This window comes from Pelodiscus sinensis, chromosome 10, assembly GCF_052426305.1.
Source record: "Pelodiscus sinensis isolate ZL-2025 chromosome 10, ASM5242630v1, whole genome shotgun sequence".
Lineage (NCBI taxonomy): Eukaryota > Metazoa > Chordata > Testudines > Trionychidae > Pelodiscus > Pelodiscus sinensis.
In genome coordinates this window covers 24,603,605-24,631,539 of record NC_143061.1, presented here as the reverse complement: position 1 = coordinate 24,631,539, position 27,935 = coordinate 24,603,605, and the positions used below count along the sequence as shown (strand labels likewise).

At 41.6% G+C, this 27,935-nt stretch overlaps 1 protein-coding gene across 3 annotated transcripts; it reads left to right on the top strand.

Moving 5' to 3' along the window:
• Nucleotides 1-37: 37 nt before the first annotated feature.
• On the top strand, nucleotides 38-27,785 carry MLF1 (myeloid leukemia factor 1). 3 transcript variants are annotated; one of them, XM_075937795.2, is made up of 8 exons: nucleotides 38-157; nucleotides 8,552-8,723; nucleotides 16,734-16,778; nucleotides 19,333-19,419; nucleotides 19,866-19,994; nucleotides 24,038-24,197; nucleotides 24,525-24,657; nucleotides 26,113-27,785. In XM_075937795.2, the coding sequence occupies exons 2-8, from the start codon at nucleotides 8,580-8,582 to the stop codon at nucleotides 26,222-26,224; spliced, it is 810 nt and encodes a 269-aa protein (XP_075793910.1). In that variant the 5' UTR covers nucleotides 38-157; nucleotides 8,552-8,579; the 3' UTR covers nucleotides 26,225-27,785. The 3 variants fall into 3 exon arrangements, with proteins under 3 accessions (XP_075793910.1, XP_025040638.1, XP_025040639.1); XM_025184853.3 differs by having other exon boundaries at nucleotides 52-224; XM_025184854.3 differs by lacking the exon at nucleotides 16,734-16,778 and having other exon boundaries at nucleotides 52-224.
• The last annotated feature ends 150 nt before the right edge of the window (nucleotides 27,786-27,935 follow it).

The following is a 27,935-nucleotide window of genomic DNA, read 5'->3' as shown; positions in this document are numbered from 1 at the left end:
GCCCCCGCCGGTCCCCGCCCTATGGGGAGGCAGCCGAGGCCGGGGACAGCCAATGGGGAGTGAGCGGCGCATCGCGGGAGCTTGGTGGGCGGAGGAAAAGAGCCGCCGTTGCGAGCCGGCGGGCTCTCGGGCGCTGCCACAGCGAGTCGACTGAGAGGTAGCGGCGCTGCCATGTTCGGGAACAGGGGCCTGAGGGAGCTCTTCGAGGAAGACCCCTTCTTCCGGTGAGTGGGCAGCGGGTGCTGCGTGCCTGGGCGGCGGGCGGGGCGCTCGGAGTCGGCCGGGCTGTCCCCGGGGCGGGGAGAAGGGGCTCGCTGCTGCACCGCCGGAGGCTTGGGGGGGCTGCACCCGGCAGGCTGGTGCGTGCGGCTGTCTGCCTTGACTGGCTAGCCCGTGGCGCGCTGAGGTGACCTGCGGGTGAGGAGCCCGAATCAGCCGCCTGAGCGAAGCTGGTGAAAGCAGAAAGCCGATGAAGGTGCTTAGCTGTGAGCGTCCTCGCCTGTCCCGGGAGCCTGTCACCTGCGCAGGGACCCTCCCAGGGAAGCCTTTGAGTCCGGGGCTTAGGCTGCAGCTCCGCCCACGGCGCCTCTAGCCTAGCCGTGGTGGGAGTGGGCTGGTATGGTTATCCTCGTGTTCTGGGGAGCTGTCGGTGGGGGTGGTCAGACCCAACTCTGCAAACTCTATGAAGCATTCAGTAGCTGCCCTCCGCATGGCAAAGTGTGGCATCTCGTGGCCGTGTTTAAAGTCTCTTCCATTGCGTGTGTGTTTCTATATCAAGTTTTCTTGGTTTACACTATGGTCCAACAAACATTGGGTTACGGCGTCTCTTTAATTTCTAAGAGATGACAAGTAAGGAATGCATGAATTGATTTACAGAACCATCACACTAGTGCCTTTTTTTTGTCTCTGCTTCTCCACTTGTCCCAATCAAAGCTACCTATGAACAATTCAGTGTTATGTGATAGGTATTATTACATCCTAGTTAGTGAAATGCCATATCTGAGGTAACTCAGCCAATCCTCCTACTCTCTCAGTATTGCACAATTCATTTGTATATTGCAGTCTTATTAGATAAAATATCCTAATATTAATTTAAATACCTTTATGGCTTCTTAACTACAGAAAATGTTGCCTGATATTTCAACAGAAGTGCAAAGATAACACACTACAACTTGTAGAGTTTGATTGTGAAACTTAAATATTTGCAAAGCCCTAATAGACAATGCAGAGCCCAGGTATTATGAAAAATTTGCTATGTTTCTATATATTATTTACTCTAACTACAGAAAATTTTTAGTTAGGGTCACAATCTGAGATGCTTGTGCATCAGTAAGAACAGAAGAATAGCCATACTGGGTTAGACCAATGGTCCATCTAGCTCAGTATCCTGGTTTCTGACAGTGACTGGTGCCAGATGCTACAGAAAGTGTTAACTCAGTTGGGCAGTTTTATCAGGTGAGCCCAATCCTGTTCTAGCAGTTACTTTAGGGACAGTCAGCAGTGGATTGCATCCTTGACTGTGTTGGCTATCCTTCATTAACTTATCTGATTGTTTTTTGAAACCACTTGTATTTTTGGCCATCACAGCATCCTCTGATAACTAGTTCCACAAGTTGACTGTGCATTGTGTGAATAAGTACTTCTGTTTGTTTTAAACCTGATCCTTATTAATTTTATTGGGTGAACCTTGCCTTGTGTGTTATGCGAAGAAGTAAATAACTCTCCTTTATTCACTTTCTACCTACCATTAATGATTTTATAGACTTCTATCATTGTTCTTTTTAATTGTCACTCTTCTGATCTAAGCAGCCAGTGTCTTTAATTTCTTCTCATATGGAAACTGATCCATACTCCTAGTAAATTTTGTTGCCTTTCTTTATACTCTTTTCACTTCTAATATATCTTTGCAGTATTCAAGGTGGGGGCATACCATGCATTTTATTTAGTGTGTTTATATTTTGTTTTATTCCCTTTCCTATTGGTTTCTAACTTTGTTAGGTTTTTTTATACTGATTCTGCACATTGAACAGCTGTTTTCAGAGAACTATTCACCATGACTGTACATTTTGTCTGTACATTATTTTGGGATTATTTCTTCCATTGTGCATTGTGTTGAGTTTGTCACGATTGAATTTCATCTGCCTCTTTCTTGCCTACTCACCCAGTTTTGTGAGATCCCTTTGTAGCTCTTTGGACTCAACTAAACAGAGGAAGGAGGAGAGGGGGAGAGAGAGAGATTTGGAACTATGAGACACACCAAAACAATCCAAATCATTTCACTCCATGCAGTTTTTCTTTTCCTCCTTCTCTGCCCCACTCTTTCATGTCTCTGCTAGATTATAAACTGTAATCTCTGTAGAATAGGTACCATGTCTTTGTACAATGATTATGGCTTTGTGTACACTTAAAAGTTTAGAGCACAGCTGCAGCAGCTTTCTCCCAGTGCTCTGTGTAAACCATCTCCACGAGGGGAGTAGCTAACAGTCCGGTTTACCCTGGGGCTTTACAGTGCTGTAACTTGCTCTCTTTGGGGTAGAAGTGGTCCAGACAATTAATTACAGAAAATTACAGTTTTGTAAAATACCAGTATAATTTAGCCTAACGCAAACATCCATTGATGGTGCTGTGTAAAATAATATTTACTGCTATCTGTGGAGGCTTCCAGTAGCAAATTCATACCACCCTGGTGCTTGTGAAGATTACTCTTTTCCTTGGATTTTTTTTATGTAACACTCCCTCCGCCCCCTCCCCCAGTTATACAAGACAGGAAAGGCTATATTTGAACATTCATCATATCAGCTGTCTCTGTTCTCTGCTTCAGTGATTGCCTACTACATGGAAATATCTGTATTTAATGATAGGAAAATTCAAAGATGTTAAAGATTCTATCCTTGACTTACTTTTTAGAGTCCCACCAAATTCATGGTCTGTTTTGGTCAATGTCTCGGTCATAGGATTTTAAAAATAATAAATTTCATGGTTTCAAATATTTAAATCTGAAATGTCACTGTGGGGTCCCAACCAAAAAAAGAATCATGTGGGGTTGCAAGGCTATTTCAGGGGGTCATGTTATTGTCACCCTTTATTCTGCTTTACTGCAGCATTGCTTTCAGTACTGAGTGCTCAGTCACCACTCTCTACCTGCTTAGCCCTGATATGAGGGTGACATGATATAATATTGTTACATTTCTGCACTTATGCTGGTAGCGGTGCAAAAGTAAGGATGGCAATGCTATACTGTGCCACCCTCAGTTTAATGCTGGTGTTAATTTCAGATCTGGGTTCCTTGCTAGCAGTTGATGATGGTCTTTGGTCAACCAGTTCTGAAGGCAGCTGCTACCACTTGTAAGAATGGTAATGCTATGACTCCCTTACATCAGCCAGATTTCATAGGAAAAGTCACATTTCGTGGTGCGTAAGATGTTTTTCATGGCCATAAATTTGGTACGGTCTTACTAGAATAGTTGTTTATTTTAGATGTTTGGCAAGCTAGGCTTCTGCTAAAAAATGAAGATGCCTATACAAAACGGAAGTTATACTACAATTTGAATATATTAGTACACTGTAACTGAAGAGCCACTGTTATTCACATATTGTGTACATAAAACAGGCGGAGTTTGGACAAAGAGATGACACATGAGGTGGAAACTAGTCAAAATAAGTATTATTTATTAGAGGTAATCTCTAACACTAGAAAATGCACTTCAGCATTTCATTTGTGTTTCTGCTGAGCTGCAGAGACAGGGTTGCATAATTTTTAACACAAGGTGACCGCCTGTGTTACCTTTTGGCAAATGTATCTGCAGCAGGAGTTCAGAGAAACTACAGTGGTTTTAAGAAGAAACACAGCAACCACTAGCTATTCTTCAAAAGAAAACCACCAGTAGAGCTATTTCTCTTTGGTACGTATCACTGTGAAATTGCCTCAGTGTGATCTGTGCAAGGTGAGTTGACATGAGAGCACTAACAATACCAGGACGGAAGTGTACATTGCACAGAAGAGATTGTTAGGGGAAGGACTAATATGGTTTACAACAATTCTAAATTAATACATAATTTTAGACAAAATTGCTTTGGTTTTGTCCACATCCAAACATTAAAGCCTGTATTATACTATTAAATGCTATTCGACATATTAAGTAATTATCTGGAAAGAGTGGTGAACAGTGAGGTGGCTATACAAAATTATTTAAGTTGGCTATATTTGAAGTAGACTAGGAAGAGTTTACAGAGGGATCTCCCAAAACTGCATAAATGGCCAAATAAAGGTAGAATTTCAGTCTTCATAAATGCAAAGTAATGCACATACTAAAATGTAATCATAACTCTGTAGACAAAATAATGGGATATGAATTGGCTATTACCACACAAGAAAGGTCTTGTAGTCATTTTGAATCATTCGTTGAAAACATTTGCTCACTGTGTAGTAGCAAACAAAAAAAGACTAACAAAGTTCAGAACTGTCAGGAAAGGGATAGATAATATAATAGAAAATATCATAATGGCACTATATATGTCGATTGGTTGCCCACACCTTGAATCCTGTGTTGTGTTCTGATTGCACCATCTAAATATGTATATATTAACCCTCTTTCTACTTTTCCAATATGTATTTATATATAAAAGTAGAAAGGGGGGGCAACAAAAATGGCTAAGGGACATGGTACAGCTTCCATATGAAGAAAATTAAAAAGGCTGGGGCTGTTGATCTTAGTTTTCCATAAAGTTATGAATGTAGTGGAGAAAGTGACTAAAAAAGGTTATTTCTTCTTCGAGTGGTTGCTCATGTCCATTCGAAGTAGGTGTGTGCACCGCGTCTTCCCTAGCAGTACCCGTAGCGCCGGCAGGGCGCCCCCTGGAGTGGCGCCTCCATGGCGGGGCATAAGTACCCCTGCCGGCACTGCCCCACCTCAATTCCTTCTTACCGCCTGTGACGGTCAGACTGGAGTGTGTCTATCTCTCTTACTGAGTTAGTTAATGGTTCCCATTTCTTCTTTGTTTTGTTGTAAATAGTTCTTATAGTTAGGTAGGTAGTAGTTCTTTGTTTCTTCTCTCCCCTCCTCCCCCTTCTTGGGTGAGGAATGCCAGGGCCGCAAGGCTTTAAGGCGTTCGCTGTCTGCGGAAAGTTTATGCCCAGAGGCCTCAGTCGAAAGACAGGATACTGGGCTACATTGGCAATTGATCTAACCCAGTATGGCCATTCTTACATTACATGTGCACACCTAAGATTATGCTCCTGGCTTTTTCTCAAGAAAACTATTCTTACCTAGGGGATTAATTTTCTGTATTCCTCCAGGCTATCCTACATTTATACTTGATTGGTACCATTGATATCTAGAAACTATCATAGTATTGTGGCAACTAGATGTGCAATATTATATAGGAACCACAAAGTTTCACCTAATAAATATTCCCAAATGGAAGCCCTAATAGCTGGTAGTTGCCACATTTTAAAATGTTTTCATTATAAAAGGAAAGATGGAAAATAAAAAAATCTAGTTGATATTAGCTCACATGTTTAAAGAATAGTTGAAAACATCACCCTGCTTTCAACTGTCAGCATTTCTACTTTTTCTTACTGTGGCTCCTGTGCTCTGACAGATGAAGGATAGTTTCAAAGGCTGGGGAAAAAAACATAAATGGACAATGGTACATGCATGTGTGTCAGAGAGACTGCCGGAATAGTTCTTGTAGAGTTGCTTTACATACGATTATGGGGATTGTCTTACTACTTCAGCCAATGACTAGATTAACTACCATACCAAATTAGTATAAGAATTTCCACTGCCTCACAAGGAAAAACAATTTTTTTGACCGATGAACTGGAAATAGCGTCTTGATTAAGAGTAATATTATAAATGTCTCCATCTCTTAGTTAGTTGCCCACGGGAAGCACTAGTTGATCTTGGCCAAGATGCTTCCAGAACCCAGTTGAATTTCCTTCTGAATGGCTCAGACATGTGCTGAAGCGAGATCTTTTCCACTGTTGCTTTTTAGCTTGCCAATGTGTTATATCACTCCAGATGTTATCTTTGGTGTGTCTTTCTGCTACTTCTCATTCCAAATCAGAACTAGTAAAACTTTATTTTAAAACAGTGAATTAATTAATTAACTTCAGAAGATCACATTTGGAATTAATAAAAATATAGCCATTTGGTTGAACATACATATTTTGGAATAAAAATGTATGATGAAATAAAGAGTAGCAATCATCATTATTGCCCTTCACATCCACTGGTATAGGGAAGCAACAAAGGTCCTCTACTTCCTTCTGTCCCTGGCCAGCCTCTCAATAGTGCCCCAAGTGTGATTCATGCTCTTCATTTCTACTTCAGCAGTCCGGCACCATGTTGTCTTGGGTCATCCTCGTTTCTGGTGAAAGCAAAAAGAGTAGCAATAATAATAACAAAATATTTTCTGAGTCATTATTTTCAGCTGAGAATGAGGAGCCCTTAAATTTAGAAACTTTCGCTTTACTCTTGCAAATCCTTACACATGCAGATAACGTAGGACAGTGCATTTACCTAGAAAAGTAAAGTTATTTGCTTCCTGATTTGGAAGGTCTGCTTTTCTGTAGAAGTGAGACAGTACAGTCCTCAAGCCCAGAAAATTCTTAACTTCTTTACTGCAACTGTCATAAGGCTTTTGTGATGAACATTTGTGTGAGAGCCTGAAAGGTGAACTTAGACCCGTACAAAATCACTTAATTTTTTTTAAATAAGTCTTTTGTTGTAACAAGCTTAACTACTGCATTTTTTCATAACATGTTTTTTTTTCCTAAAAGGAAGCGCTGTGTCTTATAATAAAGTTATACCTCTATGGGATTAAACGTAATGCAACTTCTTAGTTTGTCTGACTTTCAGACAAACTGTACTTGGAATTAAAGCAAAACTACCTTATGTCATATATGTACTTGGGCATGGCACACTGAACATATTTCATTTGGTGCTTAATAGAGAATGAGACCTGTTCATTGTGTGGGACGCAGAGGATGGATAAAACCTTCAGATAGTTTTGCTATGTGTTAAATTATTTAAGAAATGGTGCTTGTATATTGATATCTCAACACACTTAAAGTCTGCAGAGTAGAAGGAGGCTTTATGGAAGTGTATATATGTAATTGTGATGGCACCTCCTATGTTTTATGGCTTTGAAAACAGTGGATATACAGGTAATAACTTGCTTGTGCATGTATTTTTCACACTGGGAGTAAGTCATTCATCCAATGAATAACTGCCAAGACACTTTCTGATTTATAGTTGCTTGTTAAGCTTGGACAGAAGCTAACTTTAGCAATCAAGTGGGTAGGGTAAGTTAGGAACTGCTCTTGCCAATGGAAAAACTGCTTATAGACATGAAGTTGCTTGTCTATGCTGACATGGTTGTAAAGTACATAAATAATTTAGAGACACTGTCCAGCTAAAACTTGTTCATTAAAAACATCTTTCCACACTGCTGCAAATATGTCTCTAGATTTTTAATACAAGTCTTCTGTAGCTAGTTTTTAAAACAAACTACATAACCATGAGGCCTTGTCAGATATGAAGGTATAGGGGAAGAAGAAAATTCAAAGATGACAAAATGGTTATGGGATGTAGTTTTTAATGAAGAGTGGTATGGAAAGAATTAGTGCATATGAGGAGATGATTTAATGTTGGAGACAATATGCCTAGAGTTGGAGAGTGTTTAAGGTGTCATACAGTGAAGAAGATGGACTGAGGACTGAAGCTTGGATATGTATTAAGAGCAGGGAGAAAAGACAAACTATTGAAGAGGGGAAGAATTAAGAAATGCTTTGGATTAAGCTAAAAGAAACATGTAGCTACCTTGTTTAGATTAGCTTCAGCATAGTAGAAGGTAGAAACTGGAGTGGAAGCAATCTGAAGAATGTTTAAAGAAAGTGTTTGTTGTTCTTTAGGAATATGGAGAGACAGATTGGGAGTTTATGGGGAAAAACAAGATCAGATTTAGCGAGGTAAGTGGGGTTGAGAGAAAGGAAATGTCAAGTGGATAAAAGGACATATTTGGAGGGAAAGAGAAGAGTAGGAGTGAGCAGAGAGTTTATAACAACAGAGAATGAGAAAGGAATGGACTTAGTGAATGGTATGGGCCTCAAAGGAAGGAGGGGGGAACAAACTTGTTTGGGATGGAAACAACCAAATGCAGAGGTGAAGAACCAAGCCTAATATGAAGACTGGAATATTCAAGTTTTAGAGAGAGATTTGAAGGTTGAGACACCTCGCCAAAGGTGATGAGGAAAGAATGAAATATAGAGAGTTGTGAACCAGCCAGGATGATGATGGGAAAGAGATTAGGCAAAAGAATATAGGCTATAAGTAAAGATCTCTGCATCCCTGAGGCCTATTACAATGGAGCTACCCATTGAAAACAAGTTTTTGCTGTTAAGGTGATGAGGTATTGGGGGACCTTTGTATTTAATGGCTTAAAATGGAGTTCTGTTTATTGCTTAGCAGGCCTTCCCATATTTATGAGTTTTGTTTTTTTTTGGTCCCTCCCTCATCCCCCCCCCCCCCCCCCCCGACCTCTCCAGAGAGCCTTTTGCTGCACAGCATCAGTTCATGCATCAAATGATGAGAAGCTTTTCTGATCCTTTCGGACGAGATCCATTTCTCAGTATTACAGAGGGTGGCGAAAGAACTCAAGATACCATGATTCCAAGAGGACACCATGATTCTCAGATTGCTTTGAGAGGAAACCATAGAGTAAGTCTTTTGAGTTTATGAAAGGATTTTACACATTACCAGCAACTAATTTTTCAAATATCTTGCTTAAACATCTGTTTTAAACTCTAATCTGATCTAATGGATGGAACACTGGTCTGGAAACTAGGAGACGAAAGTTATGTTCCTTGCCTAATGACTAGCGTGTGTCATTGGTCTACTTACTTAATCATTCTGTGTTTCAGTTTCCCTACTCCTGAAATGGGGATTAATGGTACTTACTGTTGTAAAAGTGCTTTGTGATCTCTGAATGAAAAATATCATGTAAGTGTTTTACGTAATTACAACTGAGGTTTTATGTTAGAACTGGTGATGAAGTAAACTCTTGTGCATGGTTAATGTTTAAATAGCAGGAAATTAACTTTTCCAGTGGAACAGTTTTCTCTAAACTTCTCTTTTTTATATATGAATTTCCTTTATTTAATAGTATTAAAGGCAAGGTTTTTAAAAGGTGAGTATTGAAGTTGTGTGTTTAATTTACAAACTCATTTTGGGGTCTAGATAATTATACACAGAAATGTAGTCAATAATTTATGCATTTAATTACTGGGAACAGTACAAGAATATCTGAAAGTTGTTCCAGTTGAGAATTTTCCCCTAAATGTATATGAAAAGCTTGTATGTGTATGATTCATAGCTAGCCACTGTCATTTTCCTTTAGCTGTCTGAAGCTACTGGCCTGTCAAGCTTCCACAAGCCATCTGCTCTTTGAAGTGGAAAGGCTACAGTCTGTGGAAAAAAAAATAATGCTGTAGGCCAGTGGTCTCAAACCTTTTTACACTCAAAATCACTTTTTAAATGACAGAACAAGCCAAGATCTACAGCTCTGCCCCCTTCCTTGAAGCCCCGCCCTCTCTATTCTCCTCCTCTCCATCACTTGCTATCCCCAACCCTTATACTGCTGCTTTTTTCCCAATTCTTCTGTAGGAAGAGGTTTTTCCATCATTTGGCCTGTCTAGACTGGACCAAATGTCAGAAAAAACCCTTCTTTTGGAAGCCCCCTTACTCCTCGTGGAAGGAGGAATATAGGGGTGACCGAAAGATCATGTTTACTCTTCCACTAAAAGAATTGGAAGAACAAACGCATTCCTGGATGCAGAAGAGTTTTTCTGGGATATCTCCAGAATCCTGAAAAACTCCTGCAGTCTAGCCATATCCTCGCTGGGTTGAGACAGGATGTGTAGGCTCTGGGGTGGGAATGAGGGATTTGGGTGTGGGAAGGGGTGAGAAGTGCAAGATCTGGGAGGAAATCTGGATGCAAGAGGAGGTGGATAAGGGGACGCTGTTTTGGGGAGGGGGCTCTAGGCAAGGCAGTGTTGGGGTCAGATGTAGGGTTAGGGTACTAAGGAAGTCACAGACTTCTGGATGTGAGGGTTCAGGAATTTGGGTTGGGGTATGTGAGGGGCTCAGGGCAGGGAGTCTGGGGGAAAGGGGAGTGCAGGAGTGTTATGGTGCTGTGGCCAGATGGGGGCTTAGCCCCAATTGGGGGTTTGTTGGCCAGGCTTCATTTTTAAATAAAATACTATGTCAAACACAAAAAGTTTCTGCATTGTCTTTATTTCTGAGAAGGGCAGGGAATGTATTTTGAGTCAGGGGTCACTGACCCACAGAAAAGTCAGTTGGGGCCACACAAGTGAGATAAAAAAACCTCCTTCAAACCCACCCCACCCCCCCACAAGCTTCACTAAATGTGGCCCCAACTGTGTTGGTGGGAGCAGGGGACATAGTCCTGGGGAAGGGTGCTAGTGGGTGCTTTGGCGGGGACAGGGTGCCAGTGGGGACAGGGTTCAGGGGCAGGGGAGAGGGAACAGGGTGCTGGGAGGGGAGAGGACAGGGTTCTGCAGCTGAGGACATGGTGCTGCTGGGGACGGAGTTCTGTGGCTGGGGAGTGGGAAGGGGAGCAGGGAACAGGGAGCGCAGGAGGGGTGGGGTGCCAGTGGGGGCAGGGAGTCTCCTGCACCTGCCTCCTCCCAGGTTTCTTCTTCCCACCTCCTACGAGGGAAGCTAGCACGCACCTGCCCAGGGCTGATCCCCTCCCTCTGCGGCGCAGCCAAACCCCGCCGCATGCGCCTGCCCCGGGGCAGACACCCACCCCCCCACCGTGGCTCAGCCAAACCCCCGTGCGTGCCTGCTCCAGGGCCAAACTCCCCTGCTGCAGCGCAGCCAAACCCCTGTGTGCGCACGCACACACCTCCCCTGGGGTCAAACCCCCACGCACATGCCTGCCCCGGGGCCGACCAGCCTGCCTCCCTCTTCCCTCCCCCCCGCGCTTGACTCACCCATCTTGTGGCACAGGGAAGCCGCCACACTCCTCCTCAGGGGCTGATGCCCCCTCCCGTAGCGCGTCCGGCATGCCACAGAGCTTTGAGAGGGGAGCAGCCAGCAAATTTCCGGAAGTGGCACGAAGCTGCAGGCAGGACTTCCTTCCATCCCGTGGGAAGCCAGCACTACGCTGGTCGTAGATAGTGGGGCTTCTTGGGGATGGAGGGAGGAGTCTGGGGGGCCCAAACGCCTTGCGATCGACTGGTCGAGGCCTCACGATAGACCAGTCGATTGCCATCGACCGGTTGGTGACCACGGCTGTAGGCTGTTTCTTGGTTTCTCATTTTAATTTACTTACCATGTTGTGTTCATATTATATGGCCTCAGAATAGTGGAGGATCTTACATTCTCCATAATTCATTCAGTTATGTATGAGCATAAGTATTGTAATGGCTGATTATTAACTTTAAATTCCCACTTTTATGGGTGTAAGACACTTGAAACCTAGACATGTAAAATTGTTGGAATAATGATAGTGTCTTCACTTTGAATTCACAGTCAGTATTCTGCATTCAGCCTGATCCTTAAATGTTTTGTTTCTAGTTGTATGGCTGTACCAATTAAGGAGGCTCAAGTCAATTATATGAAATATAGTAATCCTGTAGGCTCTTTGTAGATGAGAAGAAAATGAGCAAAAGTCTGTCTTATATAAAGTGCACTTTTGTCTGTGGCTGATCATGCAATGACAATTATAGAAATATTTCTGTTGCTAAATCTAATCTGATTTCTTGGTTTAGAAAGGATATATGTTTTTAAATAATGTGAGAAATATATTTTGCATTAAATGTATTTTGTTTTGTTTTAAATTAGATCTAAATCACTGGCATTTAATTCAATAACACAACTATAGGGAGTTGTGGAACTTCACCAAAATCAGTTACTGTAATTCAAGCTTACATATTTGGAGCTTAATAAACCTAGCTGGAGCACAAGCTATCATCTGCAGGTCAAAAGGGTATATGCCAGTTTTTTTCCAGTATGCCTATATGTTGACAGTTAGTTTAAACTCTAGATCAGGGGTGGGCAATAATTTTTGACTGGGGGCCGCTTCAGAAATTTTTGAAGTGGCCCCAGGCTGCCCTAGAAGGGGCTGGGCCTCCGGAAAAAGGAGCGTGTCAGCCAATGGTCAGGGGTGGGTGGGTGGGTGGGTGTGTGGGGGTGTGTGTGTGTGTGTGTGTGTGTGTGTGTGTGTGTGTGTGTGTGTGTGTCACACCCAAGTCTTCAATTGCTGAGACGCAAGGTCTCGTCGCAGCGGGCAGCTTAGGAGGCTGAAGGGCGCCCCGAGAAGTTTTACCACTAAGACCAGGGTCCCGTCGCGAAGGGCAGCCAACAGGTTGACAGACGCCCCAGAGTTTATAGGAAGAGCTTATTACATCTCAGATTTTAACTGCTAGGATAGAGGATCCCTTCGCAGCAGGCAGCCTAGGGAAGACTGAGAGATGCCCCTACGGATCTGTCCTCTGGAAGTGACACAATCCAAATGCCCCAGCTCTTCCTATATCTGTCCCTTATGATTGGCTGAAGTTCTTTTAAATTGTGCTTGGTTCTGTTACAGCAATTGAAGGAGTCAGGTTAAAGCTTAAACAGTTACAGGTTTATTAAAGAAGCTTATAAATCGTATGGTTACAATGGCTATTGCTCTATTTCTTAACTGCTAGCAAATATAGATCTTAAAAATGGTTACAAAGAAAATAAAGATAGAAAATAGAAATAATGGTACCAAGTGACACTTAATCTTTAAAGAGCTCTAAGTCTATGTGTACACTTAAGACAAAGGACCACATCCAGGTACAATTTTTACCCCCTTCTGCGCCTGTTGACTCCAGCGGGTCAAGCCAGGGCCGGTCCCTCAATTCCTAGGAAAGAGGAATATGAGGTGGGCATCCCCATGGAACCTCGGGAGGCCAATCACCTAACCCGACCAACAGATAGATGGTAGATTGACACTCAGAGTAAATGTGCTGCTGGACCCATCTTTATGCCCATAGGGGCCCGTATCCTCTTTCTTATCTAAGATGCCAAAATGCATTGGTCTGTCTTTGTGACACCAGTTCTTACAAGGGAGTTTCAACTTAATTTACACTTGCAAGAGAGAGAACTAAATTGTGAGTACTGGACATCTTTTTACTGGGTGGGAGATTCCTCCCCCTGCGGACAGTGTGTGTTCGTATCAATATGGGTTTCAGTCAGGGGCACTCCTTGGCAGCCTCTTGGTCAGCAATTGGCGTTTCTCTGTTTACAGCCATCCAAGGTCACAGCAGCCTGCATATCTGGGCCTTCTGTTCAAGGCTTACTGCTCTGTGTGCTCCAGGCAAGCAAAAATGGATGTTACAGGGGGGTTCCTGTCTGGCTACATTGCGGGGCCAGGAAACTTCCATACTTCCCTACCCACAAACCCTGATTGGCCTGGGGGTGGAAGGAGCATGAAGTCTCTCTCTCACTGCCCTCCAGCGCATGGCGCTTAGTCAACCGCCAGGGATGACTAAACGCAGCGCACTCCCCCATCCCTAGCCCTGATTGTCTGGGGGACAGGGGAGCGGCAGGACTTCTGCAGGCTGGATCAACCCACTTGGTGGGCTGGATCTGGCCGGCAGGGGCCCTTTTGCCCACCCCTGCTATAGATAGTTGGACCCACATGGCTTCTGCTTCCATTAAAGCCTGTGGGAGAAGTAGTAGGCTATCATGCTTCAGTTCAGCAAATGCCTAAATATGTACTTGACCTTACCAAAAAAAACCACCCCAAAATAATACAGAGTCCGATTTCTCACTGTCTAATCTCAAATGGGGGATGCAAAGGAACATGAGTTGTGGTGGGGAGGAGTTTAGTATTGAAGACCTCAAAGTATTTTGAGAGAGCACCAAGAAAAATGTCAGCCTGGCCTTGGTTCCTCGTATCAGCCCAATGTCTTTTTTGAAAAAATATCCTTGTGGCTGCCCTAAAACAATGGTCATGTTAAACAGGGAACTTAGAGCTGGATGCTGTGACATGATGGTAGTTCAGTTTGTTGGCTCCAATCATAAGTGTTGGAGAGGCAAGAATGAAGAATCAAGATGAAATTGAAATGTATTTGTTAGAGGAACAGACGAGTTCAACTTTTCAAAACGTTAATATTTAGAAACTACTGTACATTTTTGTGTGTAGATGTTTGCTCTCAAGGAATGGTTCAGTCAAACTTGATGTTACCTTGGTTGTTTAGTGGGGACATATCAGTGTTTTTATGTGTGTATTTAAAAACTTCAAAACATTTTTGGCTGACTGCATGCTGGTAAGTTATCCTGTCATTAATGAAAATACAATTCCTACTGGTATTAGGTTAATTATATTGCCTAAGTTACATTTAAAAAAAAAAACAAAAAGTATGTTGCAACAATCTGAGCAATTGCATGTTTTAAGGTTTTTAACTGTTCTTCCAGATTTGTTTGAATATCGTATTGATCACAAAGTTTAACTTTGGAACAACATTCCCTCTAATCTTTTCCCTTCATGTGCAGATTTTTTTTCTGTTTGTGGAATACATTTTTCTATGTGCACCAAAGCATGTGTGAATGTGCACCAGCAGTAGAAACACAGCCTATTTATGAGCACTTTGCCAATCAGTTGGGTAGCATTTGAATCTCCAGAGCAGCCACACAAGCACCCAGCTTATAAGGAACATTGATTGGGAGTAAGGATGTCAATGTGTAGTCAACTATACGATTAACCAATGAGCCTAGGCTTATTTGTTGATCTTCTCACTTATACACATTTTACCCCCCACTTCCACCCCTGTCCTGCCTCTGTATCGGAGGCAGTGGCAGAGGAGCAGGAGCTGATGCTGGGGGGAGCCGGCTTAAAAGCTGGTTCCCTTCAGCACCGGATCTGCAGTGCTTCCTACCTCCTTTCCACCCTTAAAGTGCTGCTGCCTCTAGGTGGGTAGCCAGGGGAGGCTGCTGCAAAGCAGCCTCTCTCCGCGGTGGGGCCAAGCAGATGGAGGCTGCTTCACAGCAGCAGCCCTTGTCTGCAGTGAGTCCCATCTCCCCGTGGACAGAGGCGGCACACTCTGCTGATACAGAGACAGCAGCACTGTGTAACGGGGCTCCCTGGGAGTGGCTACAGGCCCCACCCCGGGGACTATCCAATAGTGTAACCATAAAGACTTTAATGCGGTTACTTGAATATGCAATTACCCGATACCTAGCATCGCCAGTTGGAAGGATGTGGGTTTGGAATAATACAGTACATGAACACCTTCAGGAATGCTTTCATTTCTTCAATGTGTCTGAGCTGTATCCTGTCACATTTATGAATTTTTAGTTTATTATAATAAACAGTTGGATTTTGGTTACCACAGCTATTCAGTAGAATTGGTTGAGTTATTTTAAAAAAAATTAAATTATTATGGAACCCTCCCCCCCAAGTGCTGATTTTTCTTTTTCCATTTTTCAGCCTGCTGTACAACCGAGTAAGCCTCCTACATGAATTGTCTTCAAATAATGAATAGTTTTACATTTATATTGTAAAATAAAGTATATTTAATTTATAATAATCAAAAATTACATTATTGTTTAGATAAGAAAAGAATTAGGGGTAAAGTTAATTGTGCATTTTTTCCCAGTAGTGCTATCAGTCTTAGCTGCATTGTATATGGTTCCACAATGATGTTCTGCAATCAGACATTGCATTCCACTTTGAACTTGCATTTTTTTAAAGTATTATACTTTTATGATAAATGCACATATTAAAGGGGTGTGTGTGTGTGTGTGTGTGTGTGTGTGTGTGTGTGTGCGCGCGCACGCGTAAATTTAACACCTCATCCTAATTTCCTAGAAATCTAATGGTTTTCCAGCATTTCATCTGCTCTCTAAAACAGGGATATTCAAGACCAGCTAGTCAATTTTACAGGCACTGTATCTGATGGTGTTCAAACTGCATCTATTTATGCATCTGTGCAAGAATATATTTATGTACTGTGGATTTATTAGTCTTCAAACTGTTCCGTACGTGACGATAGATTTACTTAGAACTGCTTTGCTATGACCTTTGAAACTGATGATATGGTAGAGTTGATTTAGTTTATCCTGAGGGATCTGAATATTTTAGAGAATTTGTAGGTTTCATTTTTAAGTCTACATTAATCTCTTCCATTACATAAAATAAGAGCTTATGAGTAGATCAGCTACATTGCTTATTTTAATGTTTCTGCTCTACAATTTATGATAGCCTTTTGTAATTAAGTTATGTAAATTTGTATGGTGAGTAGAAACAGAATTGTTGCTTTTAATCAATATCTTTGCCTCTACTACATAAGCAGAATTGAGTGTGGGGGGGGGGGGGGAAGCAAGTGACATTTCAAGTACACTTTACATTTTAATTACCTCTACTATAAAGGTTATTGTAATACACAGGTGTGTTTCTTAAGATTTAAGTATTTATTACATTTGTGTAAATATGATTTATTCAACATGATGCAGTCATCTTTTATTTTGAAATAATTGTGCTCTTGTCTACCAAAAATGGCTTCATGTTATGTTGTTTTAACATACTGTAAATCACTGAGGTCCCCTTAAGTGTCATTTTTTAATTTTACAAAAATATATTTCAGTTGTTATATGAGAGAGTGCACTAGATTTCTGTTAAGCATGATGCATAGTAGGTACAAGAACTAAAAGGAACTGGTACTTTTCTTCCAGGCATTGAGCTGCTCCCTCATGCCCTTTGGCAGTTTTGGTAGTAGGGTTAGTATCATGAGAAAAATAGCCCTTGTTGCTTCTGCTATCCTGTATGTATTGTCTGTCTAATTAAAGCAACATGGTGCTTGCTTATTACTGTAGTTGCTTGTTAGAAATACTGAGTGATATACAGTACAGTAGCTATGGAATTTTTTTTTTACCTAGTGAAAGTGCTGAGGTTGAGGTTCTACTGATATGAACTCTGCTGCTGCTGCTTCTGATTTTTTTGTTTCAAAATAGTTTGTTTTGGCCTGTTAAAAATTAATATTCTTTTGTTTCATCTACAAAACTTTTTGGGGAAAGTTTTTTTTTTTTTGTTTGTTTGTTTGTTTTTTAGTATTTTCAACAGGGCAGTCTCAACTCTACCTTGAATTGTACCAGCAAATTTAGTTTGTTGAGGAATGTCCTCAGTAGCTTCACAAGAGAAAAACAGGCAAAAATACTTTTGTTTTAAACTTTTTTATAGAGGAGAAAGTGTCCCATATCATTCATTGGCCCTTGTAGCTAGCTAAGAAGTAACAGAAAACATGTCTCTTAACAAATGGAGCCATTTTCACACAAATACAGAGCCTTAAACAAAATGCAATAAGGGTTTTTGCAGGACTGTTTGTGAATGCTCTGCACAAGAAAATTGGAATACTGAGAGCTTTTGAAAGGAACATGCATGCTAGATTGTCATGATTTGAAGCCCTCATTCTGATACAGCAAACTTAAACAGCAAGCAATTGTTGCTCTGCAATTAAAAGACTAATTAGGAAATGTTTCTATAGCTACATCATGTTCCTGATGATACCAGTGATACTGGTTTCCCAAAAGAAAACTAGACAGAACTAGAGTCATTAGCTTCTCCATTTCTGGTAGAATAAAATAACAGTCAAGCACCTCTAAGCAATTTTATCTCCTGTATATGGAGCAAACTTGGTAGTCATGGCCACCATTATACTCTCTGGATGGAAGAAGAGAGTAGAGAATTTGTGAGACCCAAAAACATCTAACTTTTTTTTTTACTAAAATATACAATTGTCTAATCTGACTGTTCTACTCTGAATGAAGGTCCATGATTTTCAAATACTAATATGTATTTACCAAAAGTGTTTTAAATTAGCTTTAGAACGGACATCCTTATACTAAACTTACTTAGCCCAGCGTAATTGTGTGTTTTTTGAAGTATATTTTAAGGAGCAGTATAGTAAAAACTGGTGATCTTTGTCCTGTTTAGACACAGACTTATATTTTACTTACCTTGGCCTGAGCGAACCTATATCGCTGGGGGAGGAAATGCGAGTAGTCTACTAGCTGGTAAGCCTAAGCTTATTGGTTAGTTGACTACTTGTTTTACATCCCATGTCAGCTGATGTGTAATTAAATAATCGTGTAATCCCATCAAATTTTAGCAGTTACATGTTTATTTGATAGTCCTTGAGGGCCGGGTGGGTAGCCATTGTGCTCCCTGTCATCCCGCACTGCCGCCTTTTTATCTGCTTGAAAGCCAGCTCCTGTCTGCCCCGCTCACCCTTCTGGGCTGCTGCTTGTCTATTATAGGCAGCAGCATGGTGGGGGGAGGCAGTTCCACAGGATCCAGTGATCATGGTTTAAGCCAGCTCCTCAGGATCATTGGCTCCCACCTCCCCCTGGCCTTGGACAGTGCGTGTAATAGGGATGTTAAAATTGTGGTTATATGACTAATGGTGTGGTTGATACAGTTTGTATTGACTACATGATTAGTCGATAAGGACCATTCTGCAAAGCTCCAGCAGTGAGTTACGGGAGCTGGCTCAAGGCAGCAAGTGGGGGCAGAAAATGAGTAATCAATACTCCCGTCAACTGCCTGTATCAGAGATCAGCAGCAGCGGAGGAGGGCTCCCAGGGATCACCAGCTCCTTTCTATCCCCCCTTCTTCCTCTGTGGGAGGCAGTGGGGGTGGGGAGGGGATTCCACAGCAGCTAGTTTTTAAAAGCTAGCTCTCCATGTGCACAGTCTCCTGCCTCCCTCCCCCTGCCCTGCTGCCTCTGATATGCTCACTGAGTACATTCATATTGTTTCTGGGCCGACTGTTTTATGTTAATGAATGCAACCAGTAAGACTTGCATAATAGAGATTTTCTTTCTACATTGGTGTTCTGAGGCAATGGAGAGGCATATTGAAGTTCTAGTTTGTTTGGTTCTCTGGATGTTGTCAGAATTGATAGGTTAGTCATCCAAAGAGAGTTTTAAAGAGACAGACACTAAACAGTTGTAAATGCTATCCTAAATGTGTGCTGCTTTTGACATTCCAATAATTTTTAGAAACCTATGGTCTTCTATTTTGTTTTCACTGCCATAATAACGTTACCCATGCTTGCTTTTTTGCCTTTTAATTTTTAAAATGGGAGTTGTCTTTAACTCATTTGCATTTGTAAATTGTTTGTAGACCCTACAAAGCTTGTGAGAAATGTATTTGGTTGCATCTTCAGAATCATGCATGTGATTGCCTTGTTAAAGAAGCCTAAAGACTAACTTCTATTTTAACTGATGCGTTTTTCCCTCCCTGAAGCTAATGAGTATTTTTTTTCCTCCCACAGAATTCAGATTTCAGGGATCCCTTCTTTGCAATTGACAGAACTATATCAAACATGAGAAACAGTATGCTAGAATTGCGGAGAAATTTTGTAAGTACATTTCAAATATATGCTTGAGTTCAATGCAGTCAAACTTATTTGATTTATTAAGGTGCTCTGATAAAAAATATTTGTCGTTTTTGAGCACTGAAAATAATACAACACATGAACATTTTGTCACCCTTATCCTCCCAAATACCATTATATGATGAGGCTGTTTTATTAAACTGCGGAGGGCATGCGTGCGCTCTTCTGAGTTGCCAATCGTGCAATGAACTCCACAAAAGCACATCACATTGAAGTCAGTAAGATTATCTGTGGGCAGAGTAGAAGCCAAGAGTCACTGGCAAATAGAGTATACTGCAAACTCAGGCTCTCCCACCCCCCATATTTTCCTGATAGAGTGGAGACTATGTCTTAATGTGGGTTACTTGTTCATTCTTCTTCGCTTATCTGTCCGTTTAATATTTTTTAAATATGAAATATATCTATTTCAGGATCAGCTCTCACTCAGTCCAGATGCACACTCATTCAGTTCTTCTTCTGTAATGACGTATTCCAAGACAGGTGATGAACCACCAAAGGTTTTCCAAGCTTCAGCTCAGACCCACACAGCTCCAGGAGGTGTAAGTATTCTTGACACATGAATTGTCATGTTGTTAAATTGTCAGACTATATATCAATGCAGACTCAAAAATGCTTACAGAGTGAATCATTTCTGTAATTTAGAAAGATATACACTATTACACCATTTCTATATCTTACAGTAGATATTGTTTGACACTATTCTTTAAGACATTATATCCAGCACGAAGCCCTACCAATGGTAGTTTCCTCAAAGGCTGAACAGTAATATAGCTATCAGTTCAGCATTTGCTGCTTTTTGATCCACTGTATAATATCATATTCCTTTAGCTTATTGGAGTATATTTATACCTAAATATTTGCAAACCTAGGATACTAAAAGTCCCTAACTCAAATCAGTTCGGCTATGTCTAGACTGGCATGATTTTCCAGAAATGCTTTTATCAGAAAAGTTTTCTGTTAAAAGCATTTTCGGAACAGAGCGTCTAGATTGTCACGGACGCTTTTCCACACAAGCACTTTTTGCGGAAATGCGTCCGTGGCCAATCTAGATGCGCTTTTGCGCAAAAAAGCCCCGATCGCCATTTTCACGATTGGGGCTTTTTTGCGCAAAACAAATTTCAGCTGTCTACACTGGCCCTTTTGCGCAAAAGGGACTTTTGCCCGAACGGGAGCAGCAAAGTATTTCCTCAAAAAGCACTGATTTCTTACAGTAGGAAGACAGTGCTTTTGCAGAAATTCAAACGGCCAGTGTAGACAGCTGGCAAGTTTTTCTGGAAAAGCGGCTGATTTTCTGGAAAAACTGGCTAGTCTAGACACAGCATTCATGTATACATTAGGGATGTTAAATTGCATGTACTCAGCTGACAGAGTAGTCAATCGACTTTCTATCAACTACTCGATTAGTGAATAAGGGGGAAACTGTAGAGCTGCAGTGGGGTTAGCTCCTGGGGCTGGATAAGGAAGTTAGGATAAGGGACACGCTGAAGGTAGGGAGGGTGGGCTGGGTTCTTCAGTGGCTTAGGAGATAGGGCATCAGCCTCTGGAGTGCAAAGTTGGGGATTTGGACCCTCCCCTCCCCCCCCCCTCAGCTCACCCACCCAGGAGCCAACCCCAGTGCGGCTCTTCCCTCCAAATGCATCAAGACCTGCCAGGCATAGCAGGGGAGCCACCAGGCTCTTGATATATTTAAAAAGAAGAGGCTCAGCATCTGGGACTGGGTGTGAGCCAGGAATTGGCTGAATTCCAGTTCACGCCCAGTCCCCCGCTATGCCTGCCCTGCTCCCCAAGCCGGTGCTGGGGGAACCAACCCCTCAGCACTGTCTCCTGCTTCCCCTCCCTCCCCTTGCCGCCTCTCTCCGATGAGCATATCGTTATCAGAGAGCATATGCTTATTGGGTAGTTGACTAGTCCAGGGCTGGGCAATAATTTTGGAAGGGGGGGACACTTCGCAAATTTCAGAAGTGGCCTTGGGCGGAAGGGGCGGGTTTGAGAACTACCCTGCCGGGAGCTTTGCTTAGCCTGGGTCCCTGCCCCCTGACTTCTGGACAATGGAAGGGACCTGGAGCAGATGGGAGGGTGATGAGGGCTAGCCTTCTCCCAGAGTTGTCTGAGGTAAAGGCTTAGAATTCACATAACATGGCTGGCAGCTCTTGGCTTAGCTGCTAAACTGTTGCCTGGCAGTCGCCAGGCAAACACAAGCCCTTTGAATAGAAGCAGTTGAAAGGGTTCGAGCGTCTCCGGCGCCCAGGCAATGTGCTTGGATCAACAACCTTTCACAGGTGCCAAGATTTGACTTATTCACCTCTGTGTACAGGTCCGCTACTTTTTAAAGTTAATAATAGTTTCTACTTACAGCAGCGTCATTAATAAATAAATAAAGATGCAGATCTTATCTTAGTGCAGGGGTCAGCAATCTTTCAGAAGTGGCGTACTGAGATGTAACTTACTCATGGATCTGTGTGCCCGGGGGAGGGGTGGCAAGAGCAGGCTGGGTACAGTGATCTTATTTTCTGAGCTGCAGCTAGTGAGATCGGTTTAATTTAAATTATGAAACAGATTAAGCATTTTAACTTTTTCATGTTAGTTTATCAAACTTCATTTTAAATGAAGTAAAATATTGTGTCCAACACAAAAGGTTTCAATGTTTTCTTCATCAGAGGGGTAGTCATGTTAGTTTGGATCTGCAAAAGCGACGAGGAGTCCTGTGGCACCTTATAGACTAACAGATGTATTGGAGCATAAGTTTTCGTGGGCAAAGACGTGCATCTGACGAAGTGGGTCTTTGCCCACGAAAGCTTATGCTCCAATACATCCATTAGTCTATAAGGTGCTACTGGACTCCTTGTTGAATGTTTAATTAGGGCAAGGGCCGGGAACTCTTTTTGAGGTTGGGGGTCACTGACCCACAGAAAAATCAGTTGGAAACCACACAAGTGAGAAACAAAAAAACTCTTCCAAAACCCCCCAATACTCACTGATGTGGCCCCAATTGAGACACCTCACTCCTGGTGCCCCAGCCTGATAGGTGAGGGAAAAGGAAGAAGGGGGGGGACTGAAGTTCAGAGCTTCCCATAGTCCAGATTTACTTTTGTGAGGTTCTGGAGTTAGTGGATTTTATGGACCTCCTTAGGCTCTGGGTTAGGGACAAAAATGAGGGGCAAAGTGCGTGAGACAGGGCTTGCCAACAAGTAGGATAAGAATGGGGTGTAAGATCTGGGAGGGAGCTGGGGTGCAGAAGCAGGCTGGTAGGAGGGTGTCTGGCCAGGTGGAGGGAACAGGAACAAGGAAGAGTGTGTGGCCAGGAGAGAGGGTGCAGGAACAAAGGAGGGTGTTGGAGCAAGTTGCAAGTGCAGGGTCTCAGGGCAGGGGAGGAGAAATGAAGGGATTAGGGTGAGGGCAATCTGGGCATGAGGGGGGACCTTACCTGGCTTCATGCCCCCTTGCAGTAACGGCTGCAGCTACACTGTCCCGGCCACCCTGGAGGGAGGTCCCGCTGCTGCCACGGCTATGTGGTCCAGGACCAGCCCTGCAGGCCAGAGGTGCTGTTGGCATGGCACCACAGCCCCGGGAGTGCTGTGGCCCCAGACCAGCCCCAGAGACATCGCTGCTGCAGCCATGCTGCCCCAGACTGCATGACCAATGCTCTTCTGTTGAGTCTCAGCCCCAGCGCTGCCTCCTCCCACCCTAACCTGCTGCAGGGAGGAGGGAGTGCTCTCCTGCGGCTGCATGGGGGAGGAGGGCCAGGGATGAGCTTCTTTCCTTGTGCTGCTGCGGGCACGCGTGCCACAGGTTGCTGACCCCTGCATTAGGGGGTGGGTCCTATAACTTCCTCACAAGCAAGATCAAAGCCCTAGGCAGGCCAGATCCAGCCTGCTGAGAAGCTTTGCCCACCCCTGGACTAGTCGCTTAGATCCGTAGTATACATGAGTGCAAAATAGCTACTTCTGATGTGCATCTAATTCTGCTAAGAAATTCAAATTTAAATTTGAATCCTCAAGCAAGGTTCATGAAAGTTTATATGCAAGCAGAATGAAGCTGTTGAAAATACCCCAGTCAGTCATGTTACTGCTCTAGCCAGCACTTGATTATCAAAAAGACTCTAATAATATACCTATGAATACAGTGATAAGCAGTGGCCTTGAGTGTCAGACCAGTCAACATGACAGCCTAGTAATTAGTTGCCCTTTCATGTAGAGAATACCAACACATACTTATCTGTTCTGTTGTCCAGGAGAATGTTTAAGACTCTCTGCAGGGGTTATATTTAGACTGGGCTTTGACAGATTTTGAAACAATTAATAATAACCTACATTGATATTCTCTCCTTAAAAACCTCTGGGTAGTAATATTATCTTTCCTGTCTGACAACAGTGGGGACAAGTATTGCTTGCTGTATACTTTGAGCTATCTGTCTTTCAGCCAGTGTACCAAAAATAGGTTTAATAGGAAGCATCTGTTTATTTCATTAATTTCATTTTAAAGCCAGTTTGTTTTGTGTTAAAAATAAAACTCTGGAAACTAATTTTGATAATCCATTTTCTCAGTTGATGTAGAATTTGCAAAATTTCCCTTCTCTAAACAGATCAAAGAGACCAGAAAAGCACTGAAAGATTCTGAAAGTGGGCTGGAAAAAATGGCTATTGGTCATCATATTCATGATCGTGCCCATGTCATTAAAAAATCAAAGAACAACAAAACTGGTGATCAAGAACTGAATCAAGAATTTATCAACTTGGATGAAGGTAAGTTGTCTTGCACCCACACTTTGATTTTTAGAAAGTACTGATTTGTAGGTCATGCCTCTTCAGTGGGTGTCAGGTTGGATACCTAAAAATACTATTGAAAATGCTATTTTATGGGTGTGAGGGTAGGAAGATTGTGGTAACTGCTCGGATTGAATAGTCCCTTGTGCAATCTTAGTGGAAATATGGTTCTTAATGAAATCTTTGGACATTATTATATAGTTACAACACTTGGTTTTAATGTAATTGCTTTGACTAGTGATGTAGCTAAATACTCTCTCCTATGTTTTCATGGAGTTTAAAACACTTATTTTTAAATGTTTGCAGCTGAAGCCCATATCTTTGATGAGGAGTGGCAGAAAGAGATTATGAAGTTTGGAACATCTAGAGCTAAATACAATTTAGAAGCTGTAAAACACAGAAATAACCGTCATATAAGCAAGGAAGATGCATTAAGAAGGTAGAAATAATTTTTTCCTAAAAAGAAAATGATTGTATGCTTTATTTCATTAAGAAATTCCTGTTAGAAACCTTGAAAAGAAATAATACATTTACTCTCTGCTTCACAGATTATGTAGCTGAAGTGTAATTCTGAGTGGTGTGTGTTTTAACTAAAAGTTCAGGGCTTTTGTGTGGCTTGAAAATGTTTTGATCATTTAACCTATTTGTTATAATTGTACAGCTCTTTTTTATTTAGACAAGTATATTTGCAATAAGAAACAATGAGTAAGCAAGAGAGAATAATGGTGAAACTGATTACATGCAAATTTGGTTCACTGCATTAAGGCTACATCCTTAACTCTACTCTCAGGCAGATTAGCCTTTCCCCTTAAAGGGAGTGGGGAAAGCTGGAGAATCGCAGAAAATTGTTGTACAGGTTAAACCTTTCTAGTCTGGCATTCTTGGGGACCTGACTGGCACCGAACCAGAGAATTTGCCAGACCCCAGGAGATCAATGTTGTCTAGCAGCATTACCAGCACTTCCACTGCTTGCTGGGCTCTTAGAAGACATTTTGGGATAAATTAGAGCTAAATAACAGCGCAGAACACTGAGAACCAGGACTGGTGGCTATAGAGAAACTTTATGGGGCCACAGAAAACTTGACCACATCCATGATAAGTGGACATCCGCTTAACTAAAATCATGCTGAACTATTAATATTGCCAGACCAGAGAATGCTGGATTAGAGATGTTCAAGCTGTATTCCTCTCTAAGCAGTATCCCCTGCCAAGACCAAGTGAATCTGTGGGGAGGAGCCAGGGAACCTGAGAGCAGGGACTTGGTGCGGAGGCGTATGCCCCATTCCAGTGAAGGCAGGAGTTTTTCCTGGATGGATTGTTTTCCCCATGATGCTCTTTTGGTCTTCTCTTATCAGCATAACTGTAGTAGGAGGTATGCTGCCCTTGTCAGCTGTTTGGTATCAACCATGGAGGGAATTTAGCAAAAGTTAATTCTGGTTCAAACTTATTTCAGAAGAAAGGACCACAGTGGTAAGAAGCATTAGTGCTTACTTTATCTCCTCCTGAGCTGTGCAGAGTTCTTTTCATATGTCATTTCTGCACAATCCTGAAGGGGAAAACTGCCATGCTGCAGAGTCTGCATTAGCTCTTTCTGCAGTATTACAGGCAAGTTGTCCTCATATAAACAGAGAAGACAAATCCAGTTCTTGATTACTGCTCAGTTTTTTAATCAGATACGGCTTCCATTCACTTAAGTGAGTTCTGCCTGCAGGCAGTTTTGGTGCTGTCTTAGCAAAGATATAGGTACACAATAAACTCAGCAAAAAGCCTGGATTGATAAAGGTTTACATAAAAATAGCTAAGTTATCGATTGTGTCTTGCAAATGGTGCTTGGCAAGGTATTTTTTGAAGTATTCTGCTGTAGTTCTGATTGTTTGGGGACTTTTTTTTACAGGGAGAAACCTCATTCAAAACCACTTATGGCAGGATCCAGAAAACCTGAAGTTTCTGTGGAGAACCTCAATGTAAAAGGATCACATGTTCCAGTCAAAACCAGCAAAAGATAAATGACTTGTGTAGCAATTTGGATGGGGTCTTTCTCAAAGAACATAATGGTGCTGGATCATATAAGACCAATCTCTGGTTTTTAGTATTAGGGTATCTTGCTCATCTGAATGTTCTTGAATATACCAGCTCTTTGGCTACTACATCTAAGTCTGAGCAGTAAAAGAAAATATTTACCATTGAAAAGCACTTTACTGAGTTATCACTTTTCTTTATATTGTAACCTATACAATTTTGCCTTCCAAGGCTTTTTTTCTACAATTATGCTAGTCTCAAAGTATTCAGTAAGCTTGGTGCTGTAACAACTATATCTGTTACCCATGCAACATAATTTATACAGGAACTAAATTCAATCTTTTAAAAATTATTTTTGTGTCTGAAACAATACCAATATGGCTTTAGTGAAATGCCAGTTAATCACAAACTCTAGTGCATCTGACCCACCATGTTTTTAAATTTAAAATTAATCTAAGATTATTAAGTAGCATTTATATTACATATTATAGTTACCAGAGTCATGGTGTTTGCTCAGATTTCAGAATGTTAACAGAGTCTAAAAATAAGTAGTCAAGTAACTTCTTGAAGTAAAATTGAAGCCTGTCAATATTCTTATTTATTGCTTTTGCATAGTTCATTTTCTGTACCTAGCTTATTAATTTCAATGGCTTTATATTGTATCTCCTGAGTAGTTCTGCATTCTTTGTGTGTTTACTTTGAAGATGACCACCTTTGCAGAGTCTCTATTTTAGGACTAGAGTATCATGATAGGTTTTTCTATTCTGTGGCAATACACCGCAGTTCCCTTATACGAATAACAGTATGACTGTTGGCATTCATAACAAAATTGGAATGGAATCAAATTTGAACATACAGTAGAAGTATATGAACTAAACTCTAAATTGCACCATTCCCTCTATAAATTAGAGTTTTAAAAGCTGTGTGCAGGAAATGCTAATTGTAGTTACTTTTTATTCTTCTCAGCCACAAATTTAGCTGATAATGTTGTATCCTCTTGTGTCCTGATTTTTATTTAAAGGAATCCAGAATCTGGTAAACCTAAAAATTGTTGACCATCATTAAAAATGTTACTATTTCAAAGTTCTTCCCTGGCTTGTACTTCTGTTTTCTTTTTTTAGATGTTTCCTTGGCTTAAAATTAGAAGGTGAAAACCGTCCAAATGACTTACTGAGAAAAGTAAACCTTTTAATGTATGTTGTCTCTGTCAAAGTTTATGCACCATTTTATTACTTAGATTGAGTTGTAAATGACATAGCCTGAACAATGATTCTTTTATAATTTTTAAGTATTACTTTGGGTAAGTTGTTGTTTGACTTCACTCAAGAATGTATACTTTTAATACTATCAGCCTCCCAGGTGTCTTTAAACCATGTTTACTCTTAAACCATATAGATTTTTTTTTCCCTTGCAGATCCCTAAATAATTATTATTACACATAACATGCCCTGTTCAAATGTATTTTCGGAGTGGAAGACTCCATTTTCCCTCTGCTTGCTTACTGCAATAGCTTTTTTCAAATATTCTAGTAAAAACTGACGTTCATGGTTTCGTGTTACTAAGACTCATTTGTAGTTCATGTCTTGCAGTCAGACTTATTTCAAATTCTTAATCTGAAAAAGTACTGTCCTTAAATTAACCAGTGTACAAATTTGACGCCAGATCCTGCTTTCATTGATCCTGTCATTAATTTCATGT

What these genes read in the sequence shown, in the direction of transcription:
- MLF1 (XM_025184853.3), top strand. Translation starts at nt 172, where the DNA reads ATGTTCGGGAACAGGGGCCTGAGGGAGCTCTTCGAGGAAGACCCCTTC. An exon ending in TAGAATTGCGGAGAAATTTT is followed by an intron (nt 19,420 to 19,865) that starts GTAAGTACATTT and finishes TATCTATTTCAG; the next exon opens with GATCAGCTCTCACTCAGTCC. An exon ending in ATTTATCAACTTGGATGAAG is followed by an intron (nt 24,198 to 24,524) that starts GTAAGTTGTCTT and finishes AAATGTTTGCAG; the next exon opens with CTGAAGCCCATATCTTTGAT.